Source organism: Cucurbita moschata, unplaced genomic scaffold (assembly GCF_002738365.1).
Source record: "Cucurbita moschata cultivar Rifu unplaced genomic scaffold, Cmos_1.0 Cmo_Scf00015, whole genome shotgun sequence".
Lineage (NCBI taxonomy): Eukaryota > Viridiplantae > Streptophyta > Magnoliopsida > Cucurbitales > Cucurbitaceae > Cucurbita > Cucurbita moschata.
The window spans coordinates 952,284-970,521 of NW_019268531.1; the positions used below are offsets into that span (position 1 = coordinate 952,284).

Below are 18,238 nucleotides of genomic sequence, written 5' to 3' on the forward strand. Positions count from 1 at the left end.
GTTTATGTTAATTTTTAAAATTTAGTTTTAAAAATTAAAGTAGTTTTCATTAATTCCGTAGATATTAAAATTAATTCTAAAAGATCAATAAATTGAAACACCAATGATCAAAAGTAAGCATTAATGTAAAATTAAAAAAAATAAAAGTGTAAAATGTAATATTTTGAAACTAATGGTTCAAACAGAAACAAAACTTGAAACAAAACTCGAAACTTGGGAGTAAAAATGTAAAATATTAAAACATGGAGCCAAATAGAAACTATATTAAAAGACGACTTAGGACTAAAAATGTAATTCTCTCAATGAATGAAAAAAAAAATGCATAAACATTGAAATTAATTCTCTCAATCAATAAATTAGGAAGACTGAACATGAATAATTTGAGGTGAGGAATAGTCGTATCTGGTGCCAACGGCGATGAACAGAGTAAAAACTACTACAAGTGACTTCAAAATAGCTCTATCTGTGTGGACCAAAATGAGTGGGATAAGGTTGATACTTGAAAGCAATCAGCGACAGTAAATGAGCAAAGTAAGATACATACAGTGGAAGTAGGAGAACTCTACTTGGAAATGTACCCATCCATCCATCCATCCAAACATGACTAATCGTTGAAGTTTTGGGTGCCCCTCCTTCACTAACTCACAGCAGACACGCCATTTTTTGGCAGATCCCTCTTTACTTTCAGGCTCATACATTGAACAACAGAATCAGCTTTAGGAAATAAACAATATTGGAAGAAGAGCAGTTCTTGCATCTGCCAATTCATTTTTACAGCACACTGTCGGATAAAGAGGATTCGTATCTGAATACCGCTTTTCCCACTTTCTTTTTTCTTTTTTCTTTTTTCTTTGCTCTCTCTCTCTCTCCCATTGGGTTTTGGGGCAGGTGGAGGGTTCTTCTTGGGCATAATCAACAACTCAAAGAGTTCGTGAAATGAACTTTTGTCGTCAGTAATGCATTCCAATACTAACTGGGTCAAATGCACCCTTTCTTTTGCACGCTCCCCTCCCCCTTTTCAATGACTCGTATGATTTAAACACCACAAGAAACCAGTGACTTAGGGGGCTAGCTGAAAGGACCTATATCTATCGCATACATGGGAACTCTTACCACGAAGAGAAGTCTTAGAATTCTCCAGCAGCTGTCCTTTTTTTGGTTGAGGTAGTTTGTCTTACACCAGCATCAACAGCAGGGGATTTGGATTGGGCATTCCTTGCTTTTAAATATTTCCCTACACCACCACCAGCAGCAGCTCCATATTCAGCTACCCCGGTGCCTGGATTACTATACCACGATCCAACCTTATCCTGAAATGAAACCAAAGATACTCATCTGAGGTCTGAGCCCATCAAAAGAGTTACTCAAATAATGCAGATGTAAATAGTATAAGCAAAGGTCATTGGGTTGTGGAGGCAAACGTTTTCCTCATCCTCCACATTTTTCTCGTCTTTTTGCTTTTCTTCCTCTTCTTCATCGGGTTCTGAGTATGGATTGACAAAAACTGTGACGCTTGTTATCTTGATCTCTTCCTGCACAAGATGGGATGTGTTGGGTATTGGGTTAATCACGGTAAGATGTAACTTTGAAATATCTAGGGGGACAGTAATGTCCAAAATAGTGGAAAGTAACAAATTAACATGCTCAATCGTTGTATTTCTTAACATGCTCATCACTCATAAACACACACATGACTGACTGAATTAACTTTAAATTGGAGGATCCTTCATAATAAACACATCCAACGACAGGGGCGAGTACTGGAAATCATGGGACCTCTAAAAGCGAAAGGTTTAAAATTACGAAGATTAATATAGAACTGACCAGAGGCCGATCATTGTCATCAACAGGAACCTTTTCCGTGGCTGCCAAAGCAGTCAACCCACCAACAACACCGCCAAATACAGTATGCTTGAAGTTTAAGTGATTAGCAGATTTGTAAAGAATAAAGAACTGGGAACCATTAGTGTGGGGGCCACTATTTGCCATACTGACAACACCCCTTCCAGAATGAAGCAACTTAGAGTTCAGTTCATCGTTGAAGGGCTTTCCCCATATAGATTCCCCTCCTCTCCCAGTACCAGTTGGATCACCACCTTGAATCATGAAATTCCTACATTATCACATCTTCAACATGTAAATACGCCAAATAATCAGATAATCATTACTCAACTGCAGTCTGCAGTACCATCGTACCTAATACTTCTATGAAAAGCAACTCCATTGTAGTAGCCATTTTCACAAAGCGTGATGAAATTCTCACATGCCCTCGGAGTAATATCACAATGCAGTTCAATATTCAAATCTCCATGTGTTGTATGCAACTGTACATATCCTTTCTTCTTCGGATTTTTCTCAACCTTGATATATTCATGTTCATTCTTTGTAACAGGATCATAAGCTGTAGATGTGAAGGATCGGGACGTAGCACCAGTAGTGTAACGACTCTTTACCTGTAATAACAACTTCTGTTAATATATCATTTAGATGCCAAAAAATATTATAAAAACCATTATACCAAGAATACTAGCCTTCTCTTCAATATAAGTACTTGAATTCTAATTTAATCACATTATTGGATAAGAAGATTCAATTTCCTCATTGAAAAAGCATGTAATGAATTATGACTATGAAGGGATGGATGTAAAAAATAAATAGTTGTTAATAACTAACCATCTTAGCATTCACTGGTGCCCTCTCACCCGCCATGTGCATCGCAATTCGAGCAGCAGTTTTTTCACTTGGTGCAGCTTTCGCAGCAGCAGCACTTCTACCATGTACCGAGGCAGATGCAGCATCCACAATACTAAATGCCTGAGTAGGTTTCTCCTCTCCTTTTGCATTCTCCTTGGAGTCCTCTTTAATGCGTGACCTAGCAGCTAAAATTGCAGCAAGTGCAGCCTCCCTTTCTTTCTGTGCCTTGCCACCACCTCCGCCATGAAGTGCAGTTTGCCTTCCTTTTTCGGTTCCAAGTTCCTGCAGCGTCTGCTTGATGTCGCCCGACACATTTATGAAATATGTTGGATCTGATTTCATTTTCTGAAGTTCTGGGGAAAATGGAAGTTAATAAATAGAGTCAAGGTGCAGAGGCATGATTGGGATTAACCCCCCACCCAAAAAAAAAGGAAAAAGATCTATAGCTCACCTTCATCATCAACTTTCAGGCTATTCTTCACATGATCAAAATCCAGGAGAACCTTACTATCAAGCGCAGTAGGGTTCTGCGAATAAAAACAAAATTGACTATCAGGTTTAGAAACAGTTGAAAATGGACAAACTCTGGAACCCTTTTACCTGAATGGTTATAATGTCTTGCCTACTAAATGGTTCATCAGTGAGAAGTTCCTTCCAGTTTTTTGTCTTGATATTTAATTCTTTTAACTGCCTATAAGGTTGAAATGTCAGAAAACCAAGCATCCAGCTCCAAGTACTTCAAGAAGAAGCAAGAAAATATCGCTGCGAATGAGAGCACCACATGATATGACATACCTCGTAGCAGAAGACATTTCCAGTGGTCTTTATAGCAACTATGTGTGTGAACTCCGTAAAAACTTTGTTTAGTACAGGGCACTGGAACTCACCTACATCAAAGTGAAAATGCGGCAGCATTATCCACAACAAAAAATGTGATCTTCCAGGCATATAATTCTAAATAACAGAAACGTTTATATTTTCTGAATTACAGAACTACTGAACTTTAAAACATATCAGTCAACTCTAATCCCAATGGCAAAATCCTAGACCAGAGCACAGACAGAGTAATGACATTTGATAAACAGGAATATTATTCAATGATGTGATTTCTCAAGGCAACAAAATGATTAGGTTTTAAAACTATACCAACCTTCAGAATTCTTGTGGAAAATCAGCGGAATTAGATCCTCCTGCTTTAGGGAAGCTCCAGTAACAGGATTTTTACCATACTTTCGAATATAAGGGATGATATTCCTGAATCCAAGTTCCAAATTGAATTGAAGAACAATGAATTTACTTATACTCGCACAATAAAAAAGAAAACCAAGAAAGCAAATTACTGTGAATCCTATTAAACTTACATTATCTCGAAGACGCTGCCATCGGCGGTACATACAGGGTCCTCGAAGGGTGTAAATGTAAGCCTACCATTAAACAGCAACTGTTAATTTAGGAGAGATGCATGAACAACAAGTAAATAACAATCCTGTACAGGAAAAGAAGGATCGGTAGAGGAAATTAGAGAGGAATGATGAATTACGCGCAGCAATAGAAAGGAAGCCGTTTGAAAGGGGTTTGAGAGTCCTTGGGTTTGGCGCCACCCCATTCAGTGGCCCATTCAGTTTTCGTAATAAACAAACGGTCTTTACTGTGCTGTTTCTTCCCCATCTTCCTTTTCCACTTCAAGCTTCGTACTCAGAAGCTGGCGAATCTCTGCAATTAGGGCTCCTGCTTCGACACCGATTCAAAATCCAGATGAGGTTGCGGAAGCTGATTTTGTTGCCGACATGTCGTCGATAACACGGCGGCCTATAATATCAACTCGACATATCGGTTTGAATTCTTTATGTATATATTATTTTAATTGGTTTAATCTAATTATTATTAGTAAATATCAATTTATCAAGGGCTCATTTGATTTTCTTTTTCTGGCTTAAAGATTTTGCTTAGTTATTAATAGTTTTATTTAAAGAGAAATATAATTCAAAATAATCTCCTTTTTTCCGAATTAAAAAATATATTTTATTTTAATAATTTAGAATCTCAAATATAACATTAGTTTGAACAATGTGATTTAAATTGAATTTTTCAGCCAACCTTAACTAGATGGGTAGTTCTTCCTAATTTGAAAGTTTTAAATAATTTTAACCTAAATTTGAAAAAAAAATTAGTACTTCAAAATTTGAAATTTTTAAATAATTTTAATCTAAATTTGAAAAATAATTAAACATGTTCATAGTAGTAATATTTCAAGTTCTACCGGTTGAACGAAAGTCTCAGATAATTTAGAAAATGATCCTGGTCTATAATCAAGAAATACTCTCTCTTAGTTGGTATGAGGCCTTCTAACAGGCCAGAGTCATACAATATACTATTGAGAATAGTGTTCATCTAAAATGGTATCAGAATCATGTTTTAAACTTAACTCCTCAAATGTCGAACAAATAACTCGAAAAAGGAGTTGAGGCACATAGCAGCTAATTTACTCATTTGATCCTACATTTACAATTTGGTAAGAAGAAGAAAAAGAGTTCGACAAAATAATTAAGAAGCATTAAACTAAGAGAATCTAATTAACATAAAGATGATTTCTTCTCATCACAACAATCTCATCATTATCGTCTTCATCTTCTTCGCACAAATCTTCCCCTTCGTCTTCTTCATCTCTGCTTTGAACTTTGCTCTCCGCCTCTCCTAAACTCGACACCCGAAACACATTCTTAATCCCATTTATCAATCTCTGCCCAATACTTCTCCCCGATTTCCGACCCCCATCGTGACTCGACGACGACGCACGATCCGATAACGGCTTGCACCCAACGCCAAACTTATAATAATCCGTCTTGAAATCAGCGCTCAGCCGGAAAACAGAGGAGGAACTGGACCCTCGTTGGCCTCTAGCCACGCCCTTACTACTATTACTCTTATCCACGCCGTAATGAAAGCTAGCGGAACGGCCACGGCCAGCATCCTCAGACAAACTCCTCTGTTTCTCATCAGACACTTGGAGCTTCTTCTTCATGGTGGACAGTTGGGTTTCGAGCGTTCGTATGCGAGAGTTTGTAGCCTGCATCGCAGCCTTCAACTTGGCGGACTCACGAGCAGCCGCGTCTCGCTTGAGAATTGCGCCGAGCGTGAGTGGGTCCTTGGAAATTGGACGCGGGATTTGGGGTTTGGTGCTGGCAGTAGCGGCACCAGAGAAAATGGAGTGACGGGTGTTGAGCTGCTCGATTAGCATCGCTCGGACCACGAATCTCAGCGGCATTACTGGGTTTTGGACTGCGTGTAGGAGTAGCTTGGGGGATAGCTTGTCGCAGTCTATGAAATTGCATATTAGTACCTTTTGGTTTTCTGTGATCTTCCCGCCATATCCCTGCCACGTATACAGTAAATCCATTTACTTATAAATCCATTTACTTATAAATTCATAATTATTTTCTAAATTAATCAATGTGGGACTAAAGACACTTACTTGTAGATACAGAAGAGTTAGCTTATAGATTAGGTCGTGGCATTTAAGCCTGCGGTTCAGTGACGAAGCCAGAACCATAAAATTCTCGACCTCCACAGATTTGAAGTCTTCAAAGCAAGTAATATCGCCATCGCCATCGCCCTCATCCTCCAAATTCCACGCTTCAAGACATCTACTAGCCAAAACCGCCATCGTTTCAGCCTCCGGCAGCAACTCCAAGCACGACCGGAACACCACCGACGCGTAGTCGCGGTTGACGGCCACAACTCGGCGGAAGTATTTCTCCGTCACACTCACCAAGTTTTCACCGTCGGCATTATTCTCCGCCTCCGACATCTCTAGCAACTCCGCTGCGGTTCTTAGTGCGGCGACGTTAAATGGCGTTATATGAACCGGGGCACCGTAGCAAAAATCGGCCACCATAATGAAGGTTTGGGGCGTAATTTTGAGCGGTGGAGTGAGCGTTACGTCGAACGTAGTGGCCAATTGTCGCTTTAAATACGGGCATTTAGACGCCAGAGGATCCTAAGAAGAATTTTGAAATTACGGTAACTGTCCCCACATTTGTAATTAATTGCTGATAAAGCCCCCACATGTTTCCGTTGAAATACAATTACTCTCCATTTAATTTATGAATTCATTATAAACCCAAAGAAAAAAACAACAACGTTACATCTGATTTTACACTTGTCTTGAATTATTTAAAATGATCATGACAATAATAAAATGTCTTATTATCGAGAATTAAATGGAGAATTACCTATTATTTTAAATAATAATAATTTCTTTAAGTTTTCCACTTTATTCCCCCGTTAAATAGAATGTTTTAGAAATTAATGCTCATATTCATTTCCTCAAAGCTTAATAATTTGATAAATAACGCTAATTTTATTTAATAATTGGATCATGAATATGTATATTTCTCTTAATTTCACGTTATTCTTTAAAATTTAAAAAAAAAAAAACCCATAAACTGAATTGGAAATGTGGGTAAGACACTAAAAAACTTAAAACTACAAAAATGTGGAAATTAGAAATACCTTGTGGAGATGGAAACACTTCCCATTAACTCGAATACAAACATCTGTCTTAAATCCAGTTACCTTAGACCTTAGTGAAAATGAAATGAAATTAAGTAAATAATAAGCCACAAAAATGGATCTTTAAGCTCTGGGAGAGAGAGAGAGAGAGAGAGGTTACCATTGGTGAACTGTAGAGTGGAGATGCGGAGGAGGAGGCGGCGGAGAGAGAGGAGGAGAGGGGGAAGAAGAGGAGGGGGAGGAAAATTCATATTCTTCTTCATAAATGGTGTCGACAGCGCCGAGATTTTGCCAAACGGAAAAGGCTTCTGTTTCCTTCATTTTTTTAGTATGGTCTTTAGCGGAGTGCATTTGGATGCCTTGTGAAATTGGGTTCATTAGAGGAGGTGGAGGTGGAGGTGAGAAATTGCGACCCAAGCGCTGTGCGAGGGTTTAAATGGGTGGAGGTGGAGGTGGAGGTGGGAGGGTGTGTGTATTAATGGCGGCCATGTGATGCATCTTAAATGCTGCATCCCCTTAATTACCTCTCTCTCTCTCTCTCTCTCTCTCTCTCTCTCTGTTCTTCTTGTAAAATTGAATTATTTTCCCATTGAAACCTCCATTTTGAATTTTTGTTGAAATGAATACGTGTCTTGTCTACTAGTCTTCCCTTGTGTCGAGCAATTTGGAGAAAATTATGTGGCCCATTTTCTTGTCCATAGTTACACCCATATTACCATCGGGATGACAATTGAATGATACTATGTTTTGTTTTTTCCGGGTACAAATAAACCAATATGTGTACACAAAATTAAAACGTATCACTTTTAAGAAGTAAATATACATTTTTAAATAATGTAAAAAAATTTGACATGTTAACCCACTTCAAGCTTGCCAAATTCTTTTCTTTTCTACCGTCCAAAATCTATTTAGACATTGTAATCGTCTCCAATGTCGGCATAAGTTTTACTAGGGATAGGACTGGTGATCTTCCTCGAACACCATCATGAGGGTATGCTCAAAAAGCTTCTCCTAGTGACAAGTCAATGGAGTTGGAGAAGGAAATGAAGCTGTAGGGATAATTAGTGAGAAGGCCTAAGAAAGAAGAAAGGGGTTCGATTGGCCTTCTCATTGCCGAACATAAAAAAAAAGGTTAGCAAAATTAGTCCGAGAGAGAGTTATCTACGTGACACAAAATTTAAAAGTTCAGGATTCTAAATTTAAAGTTTGAGAGCGGAATGTATAAAATAGTATATATTCGAACATATTCAAACATGCGCTATATATTTTATAATGTTTTTCAAACAATTAACCTTTTTTGGAAGTCAAGTTTGGGCCCGCAAGTTTCAAGTCCAAATTAAGGCCCATTGAAGCTAATCCAACAAAGCATTGGCCCAAAGTATTTGGCAATTGTATGTATAAAAGAAAGAGAAACCCTAAAATCGTCCTCCACTCGATAGTGCTCCCCTTCCCCCTTCCCACTATCTCCGCCCGCCATGAAGTACAATCCTAGGGTTTCCAGTTCCCGCCGCAAGAGCCGTAAGGCTCATTTTTCGGCGCCGTCGAGCGTTCGTCGGGTTATTATGAGTGCTCCTCTCTCGACTGACCTCCGGTCAAAGTACAACGTCCGATCCATGCCGATTCGGAAGGATGATGAGGTCCAAGTTGTCCGTGGAACTTACAAGGGTCGGGAGGGCAAGGTAGTGCAGGTGTATCGTAAAAAGTGGGTTATCCACATCGAGCGCATCACTCGCGAAAAGGTTAACGGTTCCACTGTCAATGTTGGCATCAACCCCTCGAAGGTCGTGATTACGAAGCTCAGGCTGGACAAGGACCGAAAGTCACTTCTGGATCGTAAAGGCAAGGGCCGCGCCGCCTCTGATAAGGACAAGGGTACCAAGTTCACCGCCGAGGATATCATGCAGAGCGTCGACTAATTTTGGAAATGGTGATGTTTAATTTGATAGAACTGTTGTTCTCTTTCATAGTTACCTAGCTTGTTTTGTGTTCTTAAGATACTAAAAAAATTTCATCGGACATGTGGCTATAATTGTCGACTTTGGAGGCCTTAATTTATGGTATTTTTAAATCAATCACATTTTGTTATTCCAATGATCTACTCCTCCTGTTCGATTCATACCGTTGTTACCTCTCGTTACATTTGCTTGTTTGATGGAACTGCAGTTACTTATTTGTAGTAGATGATGATTTATCTATGTGGACAGTGGCCTTTTACCGCTCAACTTTTGGCATTCACTTTTCCATTGTTTTCCTGTCTCTCCGGAGCACGAAGTATATGTTATGAATTGAATACATTTTTCTATAATTCGATCCAATGAATAACTCCTCTATTCCTTGGTATAGATATACATTTTCGTGTTTCGTGATTGCTTAGACTAATGGTTTACGAACTTGTTACTAATACATTATGATTCCTAGAAAATATTTGAAATTGCTTGGACTAATGTTTTTCTGGTCATCGTTGTTTTAGAGGTTGTTGGCCGTGGTGTTGGTAATGTTACAAAACTAGAATAAATATTTCATTGGTCTTCTGACGAATTCAAGAATCTTCTCAAAATTCAAATAGTGATCACCTGCGATTGGTGATTTAGCTGAAGCCTAGTTGCCCGAGTGTTCTTCGAGTTATTTCACTGTCTTTCTTAAGTGAAATGTGGCTTTACACAGACCATCGTGCTATGCTCTTAATCGTAATGGGCAACTTGTGATTTTTGGTACAATAACACGATTACATAAGGCTGACGAATACTCATTCTGGACGCCAAGTTCTTCACATGTTAAGGAGCAGAGTGGCAATTCTCTCAGAAGTAATAACTCAGCTTGCTACTTGACATGCCCTCTTTCAAAGTTATCTCATGTTCAAGCCTTCTTTCGATCTTGGTAAGATTTTGAGCTATATGGGATGATGTTTTGTTTAGGTACTAAGCTAGTGCTTCATTCTTCTTTTAGCTGTAAATGTTAAGTCGGCTAAAAGTAAAACATCATTCTGAGTAATATTCATCATTAACGAATTTCACGAAATCAATTCCAGGGCTTTAAACTTCATGACTCATACATAATTGTATACTGCCATTTTATTATAATTCCTAGTTGACTTTGACTTCATTGACCCGCATGGACTTTTATCACTTGACTGAATTCACACAACATGGACATTACTGGGCCATTGCATTGCACTTTTCATGGAAAGTCCCTTCGGTCCTTGCCCAGTCCATGGTTCCCTTTTTTCTCATTCCTATTCCTGTGAAGCTACCATAGTTCGTGCTGAATTACTTAATAATTAAGAAAAACTTTAGGTTATATGATTTTGGAGATACCTGTAAGGCACCGAAAGTACTTCTATAAGCTTTTGACGATAGGACAAGTGTAGTCTTCATGGCGTTCTCATCCTTTGATTAATGGATTTTCTTTGGATTTTCTTTTCTCAAAAATATTAATTTATGATTCTAAATTTTTAAAGTGGTATTTAAAAGGAAGATGAATAGCTGAAAAACACCCAAAATTTCTTGAAAAAATTGCAATTTAGATTAATTCTTATATTTAAAGGTGAAAGTTATCTATTAAAAAATTTTGAAACAAAATTTTAATGAAGTTTTAATTATTTGACTTTATTGTATACAGAAAAATTATATTTGTGGATAAATTAAAGTACATTAAAAAAAAAAAAAAAGCTTATCAACTTACAAATTAAATCTTGAAATTTAAAGGTACCGATGATTGCCCCTCGCAGAAGTAGAAACTTGGCGGGAAATCCACGCATTGAACGCGTAAGAAAAGCAGCTTTTATGAAGGCTTTTTACATCTTCTTCCTTTTTGTCTTTTATCTAAAGGATAACGCGTCGTACCCATTTCCGTCATTTCCTGCAATGAAATTTCAACTTTTTTAAAAACATTATATTAATTTCAATTTCACCCAATTGTCATTGTGTACGTTCAAACACAAATAAAGTGACTACAAAAATATAAATAATAAAATATCTTATAATTAAAAGGAAAGTATTTCGAATCAATGGAGAGACATTTATTTTTAATAATTCAATTTAAGTTATATTATATTAAACGGACCAAAACTGCTTAACTTTAATGAAGATTTTAATGGAGTTCGTAATAAAGTAAGAAAGGCCTTGATGGATCTTGCCAAGAAAAAGAAAAAAGAAAAAAGAAAAAAGAAAAAAAAATGGATGAAATTTCGGGAAATTGGAATGGATTAAGAACGAGTCCAAGAAACAGGAGACCAGAGAACTAAAGTAATGCAAAAAATTTCGGATCGACGCTCAATTGTTTGATTAACGTATACTAATTCCTTTACCCCTTCCATTCTTCTTCCTCCTCTGCAATTCTTTGTTTTGGATTTTGTTTCTGAATCCAAAAATGGCGACGTAGAGAGAGAGAGAGAGAGAGGAAGATAGAGATTCTGTACTTCGCCTTACGCGTTATTATTATCGTTATAAATTGTTGGTGTTAATTTCTGGTAACTATCGTAATTTGTTATTTTCACGAAGCATCGCTGCAAGTCCGGGCTACCTCCGTCGAAAGTGACATTGAATTTGCGTCAGGACTTCCTTCGTTTCCTTTCTTTATATAACTGCGGATACCTAAGAATTTATTTTCACTCACTCACTCAGAAAAATGGAAAGGTTTTTGGAGGAGAATTTCGGGGCCGTCAAGCCCAAAAACTCGTCTGACGAGGTGCTGCAGAAGTGGAGGGACCTTTGTGGAGTGGTCAAGAATCCCAAAAGGAGGTTTCGATTCACTGCCAATCTCTCCAAGCGTGGCGAAGCGGCTGCTATGCGCCAGAATAATCAGGTTCCTCTTCGTATTTCCATTCTATCAACGATTATCTCTGCTCATTTTCACTCTCATTGTGAATATATGATTAATTTTTCAATAACCTGTCATTTGAACCCTACATGATATCAAAGCTAACGGTTCCCTATTTGAACCCCTTTCATCTTATTACTTCCCAAATACTATTGATAGCTGCTCATGGGGCTAAACTCACCCAAACAAAAGAAAAAAGCATTTTGGTTTTGTGCTAATTAAGTCCACGAGTCAATGTATTAAGATTAGATTTACGTAACCCATCACCTTAAGCTTTTAGGTTGAGTGATGATGTAACCATGACCATTCAGTTTGTTTAAGATGAACATGATAACAATTTTTGCTTCTGCAACGCAAGGAACCCGACCACTTTACCTATGCCTGTTTCTCACCCAGTTTTTTCTTCTGCTATGAACTGACTTATCCACTCCATTTATTGTAGGAGAAGTTGAGGATCGCGGTTTTAGTCTCAAAAGCTGCATTTCAATTCATTCAAGGTGAGTATTTCTGGAGTTTTGATGAAGTAATGCGGTTACGTGAGGAGATTTTCGCATATTTGATGGAGTTTTTTATGGTATCTTAGGCGTGCAACTAAGTGATTATACCCTTCCGGAGGCAGTCAAAGCTGCAGGTTTCCATATTTGTGCTGATGAACTCGGGTCTATTGTGGAAGGCCATGATCCAAAGAAGCTTAAATATCATGGTGGGGTTGAAGGGATTGCTGGGAAGCTCTGTACATCAACAACAAACGGGCTTGATGGAGATGCTGATGCACTCAACCGTAGGCAAGAGATTTATGGAGTTAATAAATTTGCTGAGAGTGAACAGAGGAGTTTCTTGGTGTTTGTTTGGGAAGCCCTCCAAGACATGACTCTCATGATCCTTGGACTCTGTGCTTTCGTCTCTTTGGTGGTTGGCATAATAACAGAAGGATGGCCTCATGGGGCTCACGATGGCCTTGGAATTGTGGCTAGTATCTTATTAGTTGTGTTTGTCACAGCAACTAGCGATTATCGACAATCCTTGCAGTTCAAGGACTTGGATAAGGAGAAAAAGAAGATATCAATTCAGGTCACAAGGAATAGTTATAGACAGAAAATGTCGATCTACGATTTACTTCCTGGAGATATTGTACACTTGTCTATTGGTGATCAGGTCCCCGCCGATGGACTATTCGTTTCAGGGTTTTCTGTGTTGATTGATGAGTCAAGTTTGACTGGAGAAAGTGAGCCAGTGATGGTGAGTACAGAAAACCCTTATCTTCTTTCAGGAACTAAAGTTCAAGATGGATCCTGCAAGATGATGGTCACTACTGTTGGGATGAGAACCCAATGGGGTAAGCTGATGGCCACTCTTAGTGAAGGTGGAGATGACGAAACTCCATTGCAGGTAAAATTGAATGGGGTAGCAACAATTATTGGGAAAATAGGTCTGTTCTTTGCCATCATCACCTTCGCTGTGTTGGTTCAAGGAATGCTTAGCCGTAAACTCCGAGAAGGGACTCACTGGAGCTGGTCTGGAGATGATGCATTAGAGATATTGGAATTCTTTGCTGTTGCAGTCACAATTGTTGTTGTTGCTGTTCCAGAAGGGCTTCCTTTGGCTGTGACATTAAGTCTTGCCTTTGCCATGAAGAAAATGATGAATGATAAGGCACTTGTCCGTCACCTGGCAGCTTGTGAAACTATGGGTTCCGCCACAAGTATCTGTAGTGACAAAACCGGAACAATCACTACAAATCACATGACAGTAGTCAAATCATGCATTTGCATGAATGTCAAGGAATCGAGTAATAACGCGTCAGGCTTCTGTTCTGACCTTCCAGCCTCTGTTGTCAAACTTCTGGTACAATCAATATTCAACAACACTGGAGGAGAAGTTGTAATCAACAAAGAAGGCAAACGTGAGTTGTTGGGCACTCCCACTGAGACTGCAATATTAGAGTTTGGTCTCTCACTTGGTGGGGATTTTCAGGCTGAGAGACAGGCAACAAAGCTTATTAAAGTTGAGCCGTTCAACTCTTCAAAAAAGCGGATGGGTGTTGTCCTTCAATTTCCTGAAGGTGGTTTCCGTGCTCACACTAAAGGGGCCTCGGAAATAGTATTGGCTGCCTGTGACAAGGTGATCAACTCGAGTGGTGAGGCTGTTCCTTTAGATGAAGCTTCCATCAAGCATCTCAATGCTACTATCAATCAATTTGCTGGCGAGGCTCTCCGAACACTTTGCCTTGCCTATATGGAACTGGAAAAGGGATTCTCTGTCAATGATCCCATTCCAGTTTCTGGTTATACCTGTATAGGAATTGTGGGAATTAAAGATCCTGTTCGTCCTGGTGTTAAGGAGTCTGTTGCAACTTGTCGTTCAGCTGGTATTACTGTACGAATGGTTACTGGTGACAATATCAATACTGCAAAAGCTATTGCTAGGGAATGTGGAATTCTCACTGATGATGGTATAGCCATTGAGGGTCCAGATTTCAGAGAGAAAACTCAAGAGGAATTGCTTCAAATCATTCCCAAAATTCAGGTGCTTAGTTGTTTTCCTAATATCTCTGCATCCTCCAGTTTCCCATAATTAGTTTATCTGATTCACAGTTAAGAAAACTCCTAATTTTTATGTAGGTGATGGCTCGATCTTCACCTCTAGATAAGCACACTCTGGTCAAGCATTTGCGGACCACCTTTGATGAAGTTGTTGCTGTTACTGGTGATGGGACAAATGATGCTCCTGCACTTCACGAAGCAGATATTGGACTAGCAATGGGCATCGCTGGAACTGAGGTGAGTTTAACATCGAGCTACTTGAACTCCAAGAAAACATATCTGCATTAGTTTACGATATTATCTGCCGTTAAGACTGCTTGATGGACCTCGGTTTCTGGCTTTCAGGTCGCCAAAGAGAGTGCTGATGTGATCATTCTTGATGATAATTTCTCTACAATAGTGACTGTGGGAAAATGGGGTCGTTCCGTTTACATAAATATTCAAAAATTTGTGCAATTCCAGCTGACTGTTAACATAGTGGCGTTGATCGTAAACTTCTCTTCAGCATGTTTGACAGGTTAAATGTCTAAGCACCTCCTATTTGCTTGGTTCACTTATTTTTATTAGGCCCAATAATTCTTGTCTTCCTTCTTCTGCTAACCTTTTGGTGTGAAAACATTGCTTCAGGTAATGCTCCTCTTACTGCAGTCCAGCTCTTGTGGGTGAACATGATTATGGATACACTTGGAGCGCTGGCTCTCGCCACTGAGCCTCCAAATGATGGCTTGATGAAGCGCTTACCTGTTGGGAGGAGAGGAAGCTTTATCAGCAATGTCATGTGGAGAAATATCATGGGCCAGTCCTTTTATCAGTTAATTGTGATATGGCTTTTACAGGCCAAAGGGAAAGAAGCGTTCAATCTAGACGGCCCTGACTCTGATCTGATACTGAATACACTCATCTTCAATTCCTTTGTGTTCTGTCAGGTACGTGACCGTTATTGATTTTAGAATTTGGATATGAATTCAAATATTTTCTTGTCGAAGATGAAAATTATTGTAAAAAACCAAATGATTTTCAAACGCAACCCACATATCCAAACTTAATTTCTTTTTTGTGGCAGATTTTCAACGAAGTAAGTTCGAGGGAGATGGACAAAATCAATGTCTTGAAAGGCATACTTGATAACTATGTGTTTGTGCTTGTGATTGCTTCCACCATCATCTTCCAAATCATAATCATCGAATTCCTGGGAACATTTGCAAGCACAACCCATCTGGATTCGTCGCAGTGGCTGTTCAGCGTTGCGATTGGATTCCTAGGCATGCCCATTGCTGCTGTGTTGAAGACTATTAAAGTATGAGTATAAACAAACCCACATCAAAGCACAGAGAAGCACGTTTCTTCAACCACATAGATTTAGTGAGGCCGTTGTTTGTCTGTCGGACTGTAGTTTAGCTCTGTGATTTCTATGTATTATATATTAGTGGCCATAAAGTCGGTGGTCTACGATTGCTTCGTTAAATTTGAATATCTATTCCCTTGCTATATGCACCATTCTTTTATTCTTTTTTCTTTCATTTTCATCCCACTCTTGTAGCTGTGGCGGATGACAGACATACTTCCAATTGGAAGATTATTCTATGTTCTTCCTTCATCATTAAACTTTTTTTTATCTTTTAAATTTCAATCCTATTATTCTCATTATTTCTCGAATATTTATACTCGGTTTGTATTTTTTTTTTTTTTTTTTTTTTTTACAATTTAATATCTTTATTATTTAATTTTTGAACTTTAAGAACTTTTGAGGAGGATGATGGATGCGTTTGAGATATAATTTAAGTAATCGTGAGGAAGGCTGTGTTCTTGCGGGCGCGGGATTGAAGGCATGTATAAGTAGTAGCGCCTTTCTATCGCAAGCAATTTCTGTGGAATCTTCGCCACCAGAAATGGAAGCTTTGAGCACAAATGCATCAGTTCCTTCCCCGAAGTTTGAACCTGATATCGAGAAAATTAAGCGAACGCTCCTCCAGAAGGGTGTCCATCCCACTCCCAAAATCGTCCGCTCACTCTGCAAGAAAGAAATTCAGAAGCACAATCGCAAACTCAAGCGACTGGCCGAACGACAAGACGCTCAGTCGCCACCCCTTTCTGAGTCCCAGAAGCAGCTAATCCAGGAGGAAACTCAATTTCTGACGTTGAGAAGCGAGTACAAGGAGTTCTCTAAGGCCATTGAGGCTAGACCAGCCGGTGGCTTGATGGTCGGAAGGCCTTGGGAGAGACTGGAAAGAGTTAACCTTAAAGAGCTTACCGGTTTTAGAACGGAGTACAATCGGGATAATCTGAAGAAGGAAAGTTTGAGAGAATTGAGGAAGCTGTTTGAGGCTCGTAAGCTCGAGGAATTGCAGTGGGTTTTAGACGACGATGTGGAACTGAAGGACGAGTGGTTGGGTAGTGAAAATGGTCATTCTGACGCCGTGAAACGGAGGCGCGGCGACGGAGAGGTTATTCGGTTCCTTGTTGATAGGTTTGTATTGGTTAATTTCGGTTTCTAATCAAATACCGACGACTATGAAATGTTAGATAACTCAAGATAGCAACGTTACTATTTTCAGGCTTAGTTCGAGACCAATTTCCATGAGAGATTGGAAATTCTCAAGGATGATGATACAGTCAGGATTGCAGTTTAATGAAGGTCAACTACTTAAAATTTTGGATGCTCTTGGTGCCAAGGGATGCTGGAAACAGGCCTTATCAGTGGTTGAGTGGGTGTACAATCTTAAAAGTCACAGCCATTCTAAAAGCAGGTAAGTTCCTTTATCCATACTGAATTACATATGTGAAAAACTAGACAGGCGAATGTTGTCTATTACCTTCTTTGTTGGAAACTTCCTCACTTTTGATTCATTTCTACTCATACATGTTTTGGTCAATGTATTAGCTTCATTTTTGAGTTCACTCATGAAGTCAGTGTTTTTCTGTTATTAAAGAACTTGTACCTTTTGCAGGTTTGTCTATACAAAACTTTTAGCTGTTCTTGGGAAGGCAAGGAAACCACAGGAAGCCCTTCAGATATTTAATTTGATGAGAGTAATGTTGTAATGCGTTTGTCCTTCATATTCCTTTCTTTTTTCTTTATGTATGTGATGTTGTTAGATATGATATAGTTATCTTATTCAGGGAGATGGCCAGATATATCCTGATATGGCTGCATATCACAGTATAGCTGTGACGCTGGGTCAAGCTGGTCTCTTGAAACAATTGCTGAAAATTATTGAATACATGAGGCAGCAACCGTCTAAAAAAGTTAGAAACATGTGCCGTAAATATTGGGATCCTGCAGTTGAACCTGACCTTGTTATATATAACGCTGTAAGATACCATATTTATGTAGCGTTTTGACACGTCCTTAGAAATTCGATGTATTTAAAGGAATGCTAAAATACTCCACGTGACATGAATTACTAGTAGTACTACCTTTTTTTCATTGTTCAGTCATTATACTAGTAGAAGTAGCTAATCCCCCTAAAATTACTGCTAGATTTTGAACGCATGCGTTCCCACCCTTGAGTGGAAAAGTGTCTACTGGGTGTTCACACAATTGAGAAAGAATGGTTTAAAACCTAATGGAGCAACATATGGACTTTCTATGGAGGTACTTGCTGTATCCTATTTCTTGAATTGAACCTCTTGCTTCTTTTTTTTTTTTTTTTTTTTTTTTCGTTTATTGG

At 38.8% G+C, this 18,238-nt stretch overlaps 5 protein-coding genes across 6 annotated transcripts in view; 3 read left to right on the forward strand and 2 right to left on the reverse strand.

Moving 5' to 3' along the window:
* Positions 1–276: 276 nt before the first annotated feature.
* LOC111453782 (peptidyl-prolyl cis-trans isomerase CYP65-like) lies at positions 277–3,948 on the reverse strand. 2 transcript variants are annotated; one of them, XM_023095009.1, is made up of 9 exons: positions 3,845–3,948; positions 3,490–3,581; positions 3,295–3,385; positions 3,146–3,221; positions 2,674–3,047; positions 2,197–2,453; positions 1,825–2,113; positions 1,422–1,532; positions 277–1,310 (listed from the first exon to the last, which is right to left on the reverse strand). In XM_023095009.1, exons 2-9 carry the CDS (start codon positions 3,504–3,506, stop codon positions 1,128–1,130), a joined length of 1,398 nt encoding a protein of 465 aa, XP_022950777.1. In that variant the 5' UTR covers positions 3,507–3,581; positions 3,845–3,948; the 3' UTR covers positions 277–1,127. The 2 variants fall into 2 exon arrangements, with proteins under 2 accessions (XP_022950777.1, XP_022950778.1); XM_023095010.1 differs by lacking the exons at positions 3,295–3,385; positions 3,490–3,581; positions 3,845–3,948 and having other exon boundaries at positions 2,674–3,039.
* Positions 3,949–5,091: 1,143 nt separating this feature from the next.
* On the reverse strand, positions 5,092–7,726 carry LOC111453856 (BTB/POZ domain-containing protein At3g49900). The gene is made up of 4 exons (XM_023095129.1): positions 7,367–7,726; positions 7,207–7,276; positions 6,167–6,691; positions 5,092–6,067 (listed from the first exon to the last, which is right to left on the reverse strand). Exons 1-4 carry the CDS (start codon positions 7,582–7,584, stop codon positions 5,264–5,266), a joined length of 1,617 nt encoding a protein of 538 aa, XP_022950897.1. The 5' UTR covers positions 7,585–7,726; the 3' UTR covers positions 5,092–5,263.
* Positions 7,727–8,640: 914 nt separating this feature from the next.
* On the forward strand, positions 8,641–9,425 carry LOC111453858 (60S ribosomal protein L26-1). Its single transcript, XM_023095131.1, has one exon. It carries the CDS (start codon positions 8,682–8,684, stop codon positions 9,120–9,122), a length of 441 nt encoding a protein of 146 aa, XP_022950899.1. The 5' UTR covers positions 8,641–8,681; the 3' UTR covers positions 9,123–9,425.
* Positions 9,426–11,361: 1,936 nt separating this feature from the next.
* LOC111453854 (calcium-transporting ATPase 2, plasma membrane-type-like) lies at positions 11,362–16,195 on the forward strand. Its single transcript, XM_023095125.1, has 7 exons — positions 11,362–12,009; positions 12,467–12,521; positions 12,608–14,550; positions 14,646–14,804; positions 14,913–15,084; positions 15,195–15,493; positions 15,631–16,195. The coding sequence occupies exons 1-7, from the start codon at positions 11,833–11,835 to the stop codon at positions 15,868–15,870; spliced, it is 3,045 nt and encodes a 1,014-aa protein (XP_022950893.1). The 5' UTR covers positions 11,362–11,832; the 3' UTR covers positions 15,871–16,195.
* A 106-nt stretch (positions 16,196–16,301) lies between these two features.
* Positions 16,302–18,238, forward strand: part of LOC111453855 (pentatricopeptide repeat-containing protein At5g67570, chloroplastic) — a 5,752-nt gene continuing 3,815 nt past the window's right edge. The window contains exons 1-5 of the mRNA XM_023095128.1: positions 16,302–17,034; positions 17,123–17,314; positions 17,516–17,597; positions 17,688–17,879; positions 18,049–18,162. Coding sequence (XP_022950896.1) covers positions 16,328–17,034; positions 17,123–17,314; positions 17,516–17,597; positions 17,688–17,879; positions 18,049–18,162 — 1,287 coding nt within the window. The 5' untranslated portion in view covers positions 16,302–16,327. The remainder of the gene's footprint in view (positions 17,035–17,122; positions 17,315–17,515; positions 17,598–17,687; positions 17,880–18,048; positions 18,163–18,238) is intronic.

Excerpts from the sequence above, each read along its gene's own strand:
- LOC111453782 (XM_023095009.1), bottom strand. Across the intron at positions 1,533-1,824 it reads ATGACAATGATCGGCCTCTG|GAAGAGATCAAGATAACAAG; the intron begins GTCAGTTCTATA and ends CATCTTGTGCAG. Across the intron at positions 1,311-1,421 it reads ATGTGGAGGATGAGGAAAAC|GATAAGGTTGGATCGTGGTA; the intron begins GTTTGCCTCCAC and ends GTTTCATTTCAG.
- LOC111453856 (XM_023095129.1), bottom strand. The coding sequence starts at position 7,584 with ATGAACCCAATTTCACAAGGCATCCAAATGCACTCCGCTAAAGACCAT. Across the intron at positions 7,277-7,366 it reads CACTCTACAGTTCACCAATG|GTCTAAGGTAACTGGATTTA; the intron begins GTAACCTCTCTC and ends ATTTTCACTAAG. Across the intron at positions 6,068-6,166 it reads TAACTCTTCTGTATCTACAA|GGATATGGCGGGAAGATCAC; the intron begins GTAAGTGTCTTT and ends TATACGTGGCAG.
- LOC111453858 (XM_023095131.1), top strand. The coding sequence starts at position 8,682 with ATGAAGTACAATCCTAGGGTTTCCAGTTCCCGCCGCAAGAGCCGTAAG.
- LOC111453854 (XM_023095125.1), top strand. The coding sequence starts at position 11,833 with ATGGAAAGGTTTTTGGAGGAGAATTTCGGGGCCGTCAAGCCCAAAAAC. Across the intron at positions 12,522-12,607 it reads TGCATTTCAATTCATTCAAG|GCGTGCAACTAAGTGATTAT; the intron begins GTGAGTATTTCT and ends ATGGTATCTTAG. Across the intron at positions 14,551-14,645 it reads AAATCATTCCCAAAATTCAG|GTGATGGCTCGATCTTCACC; the intron begins GTGCTTAGTTGT and ends ATTTTTATGTAG.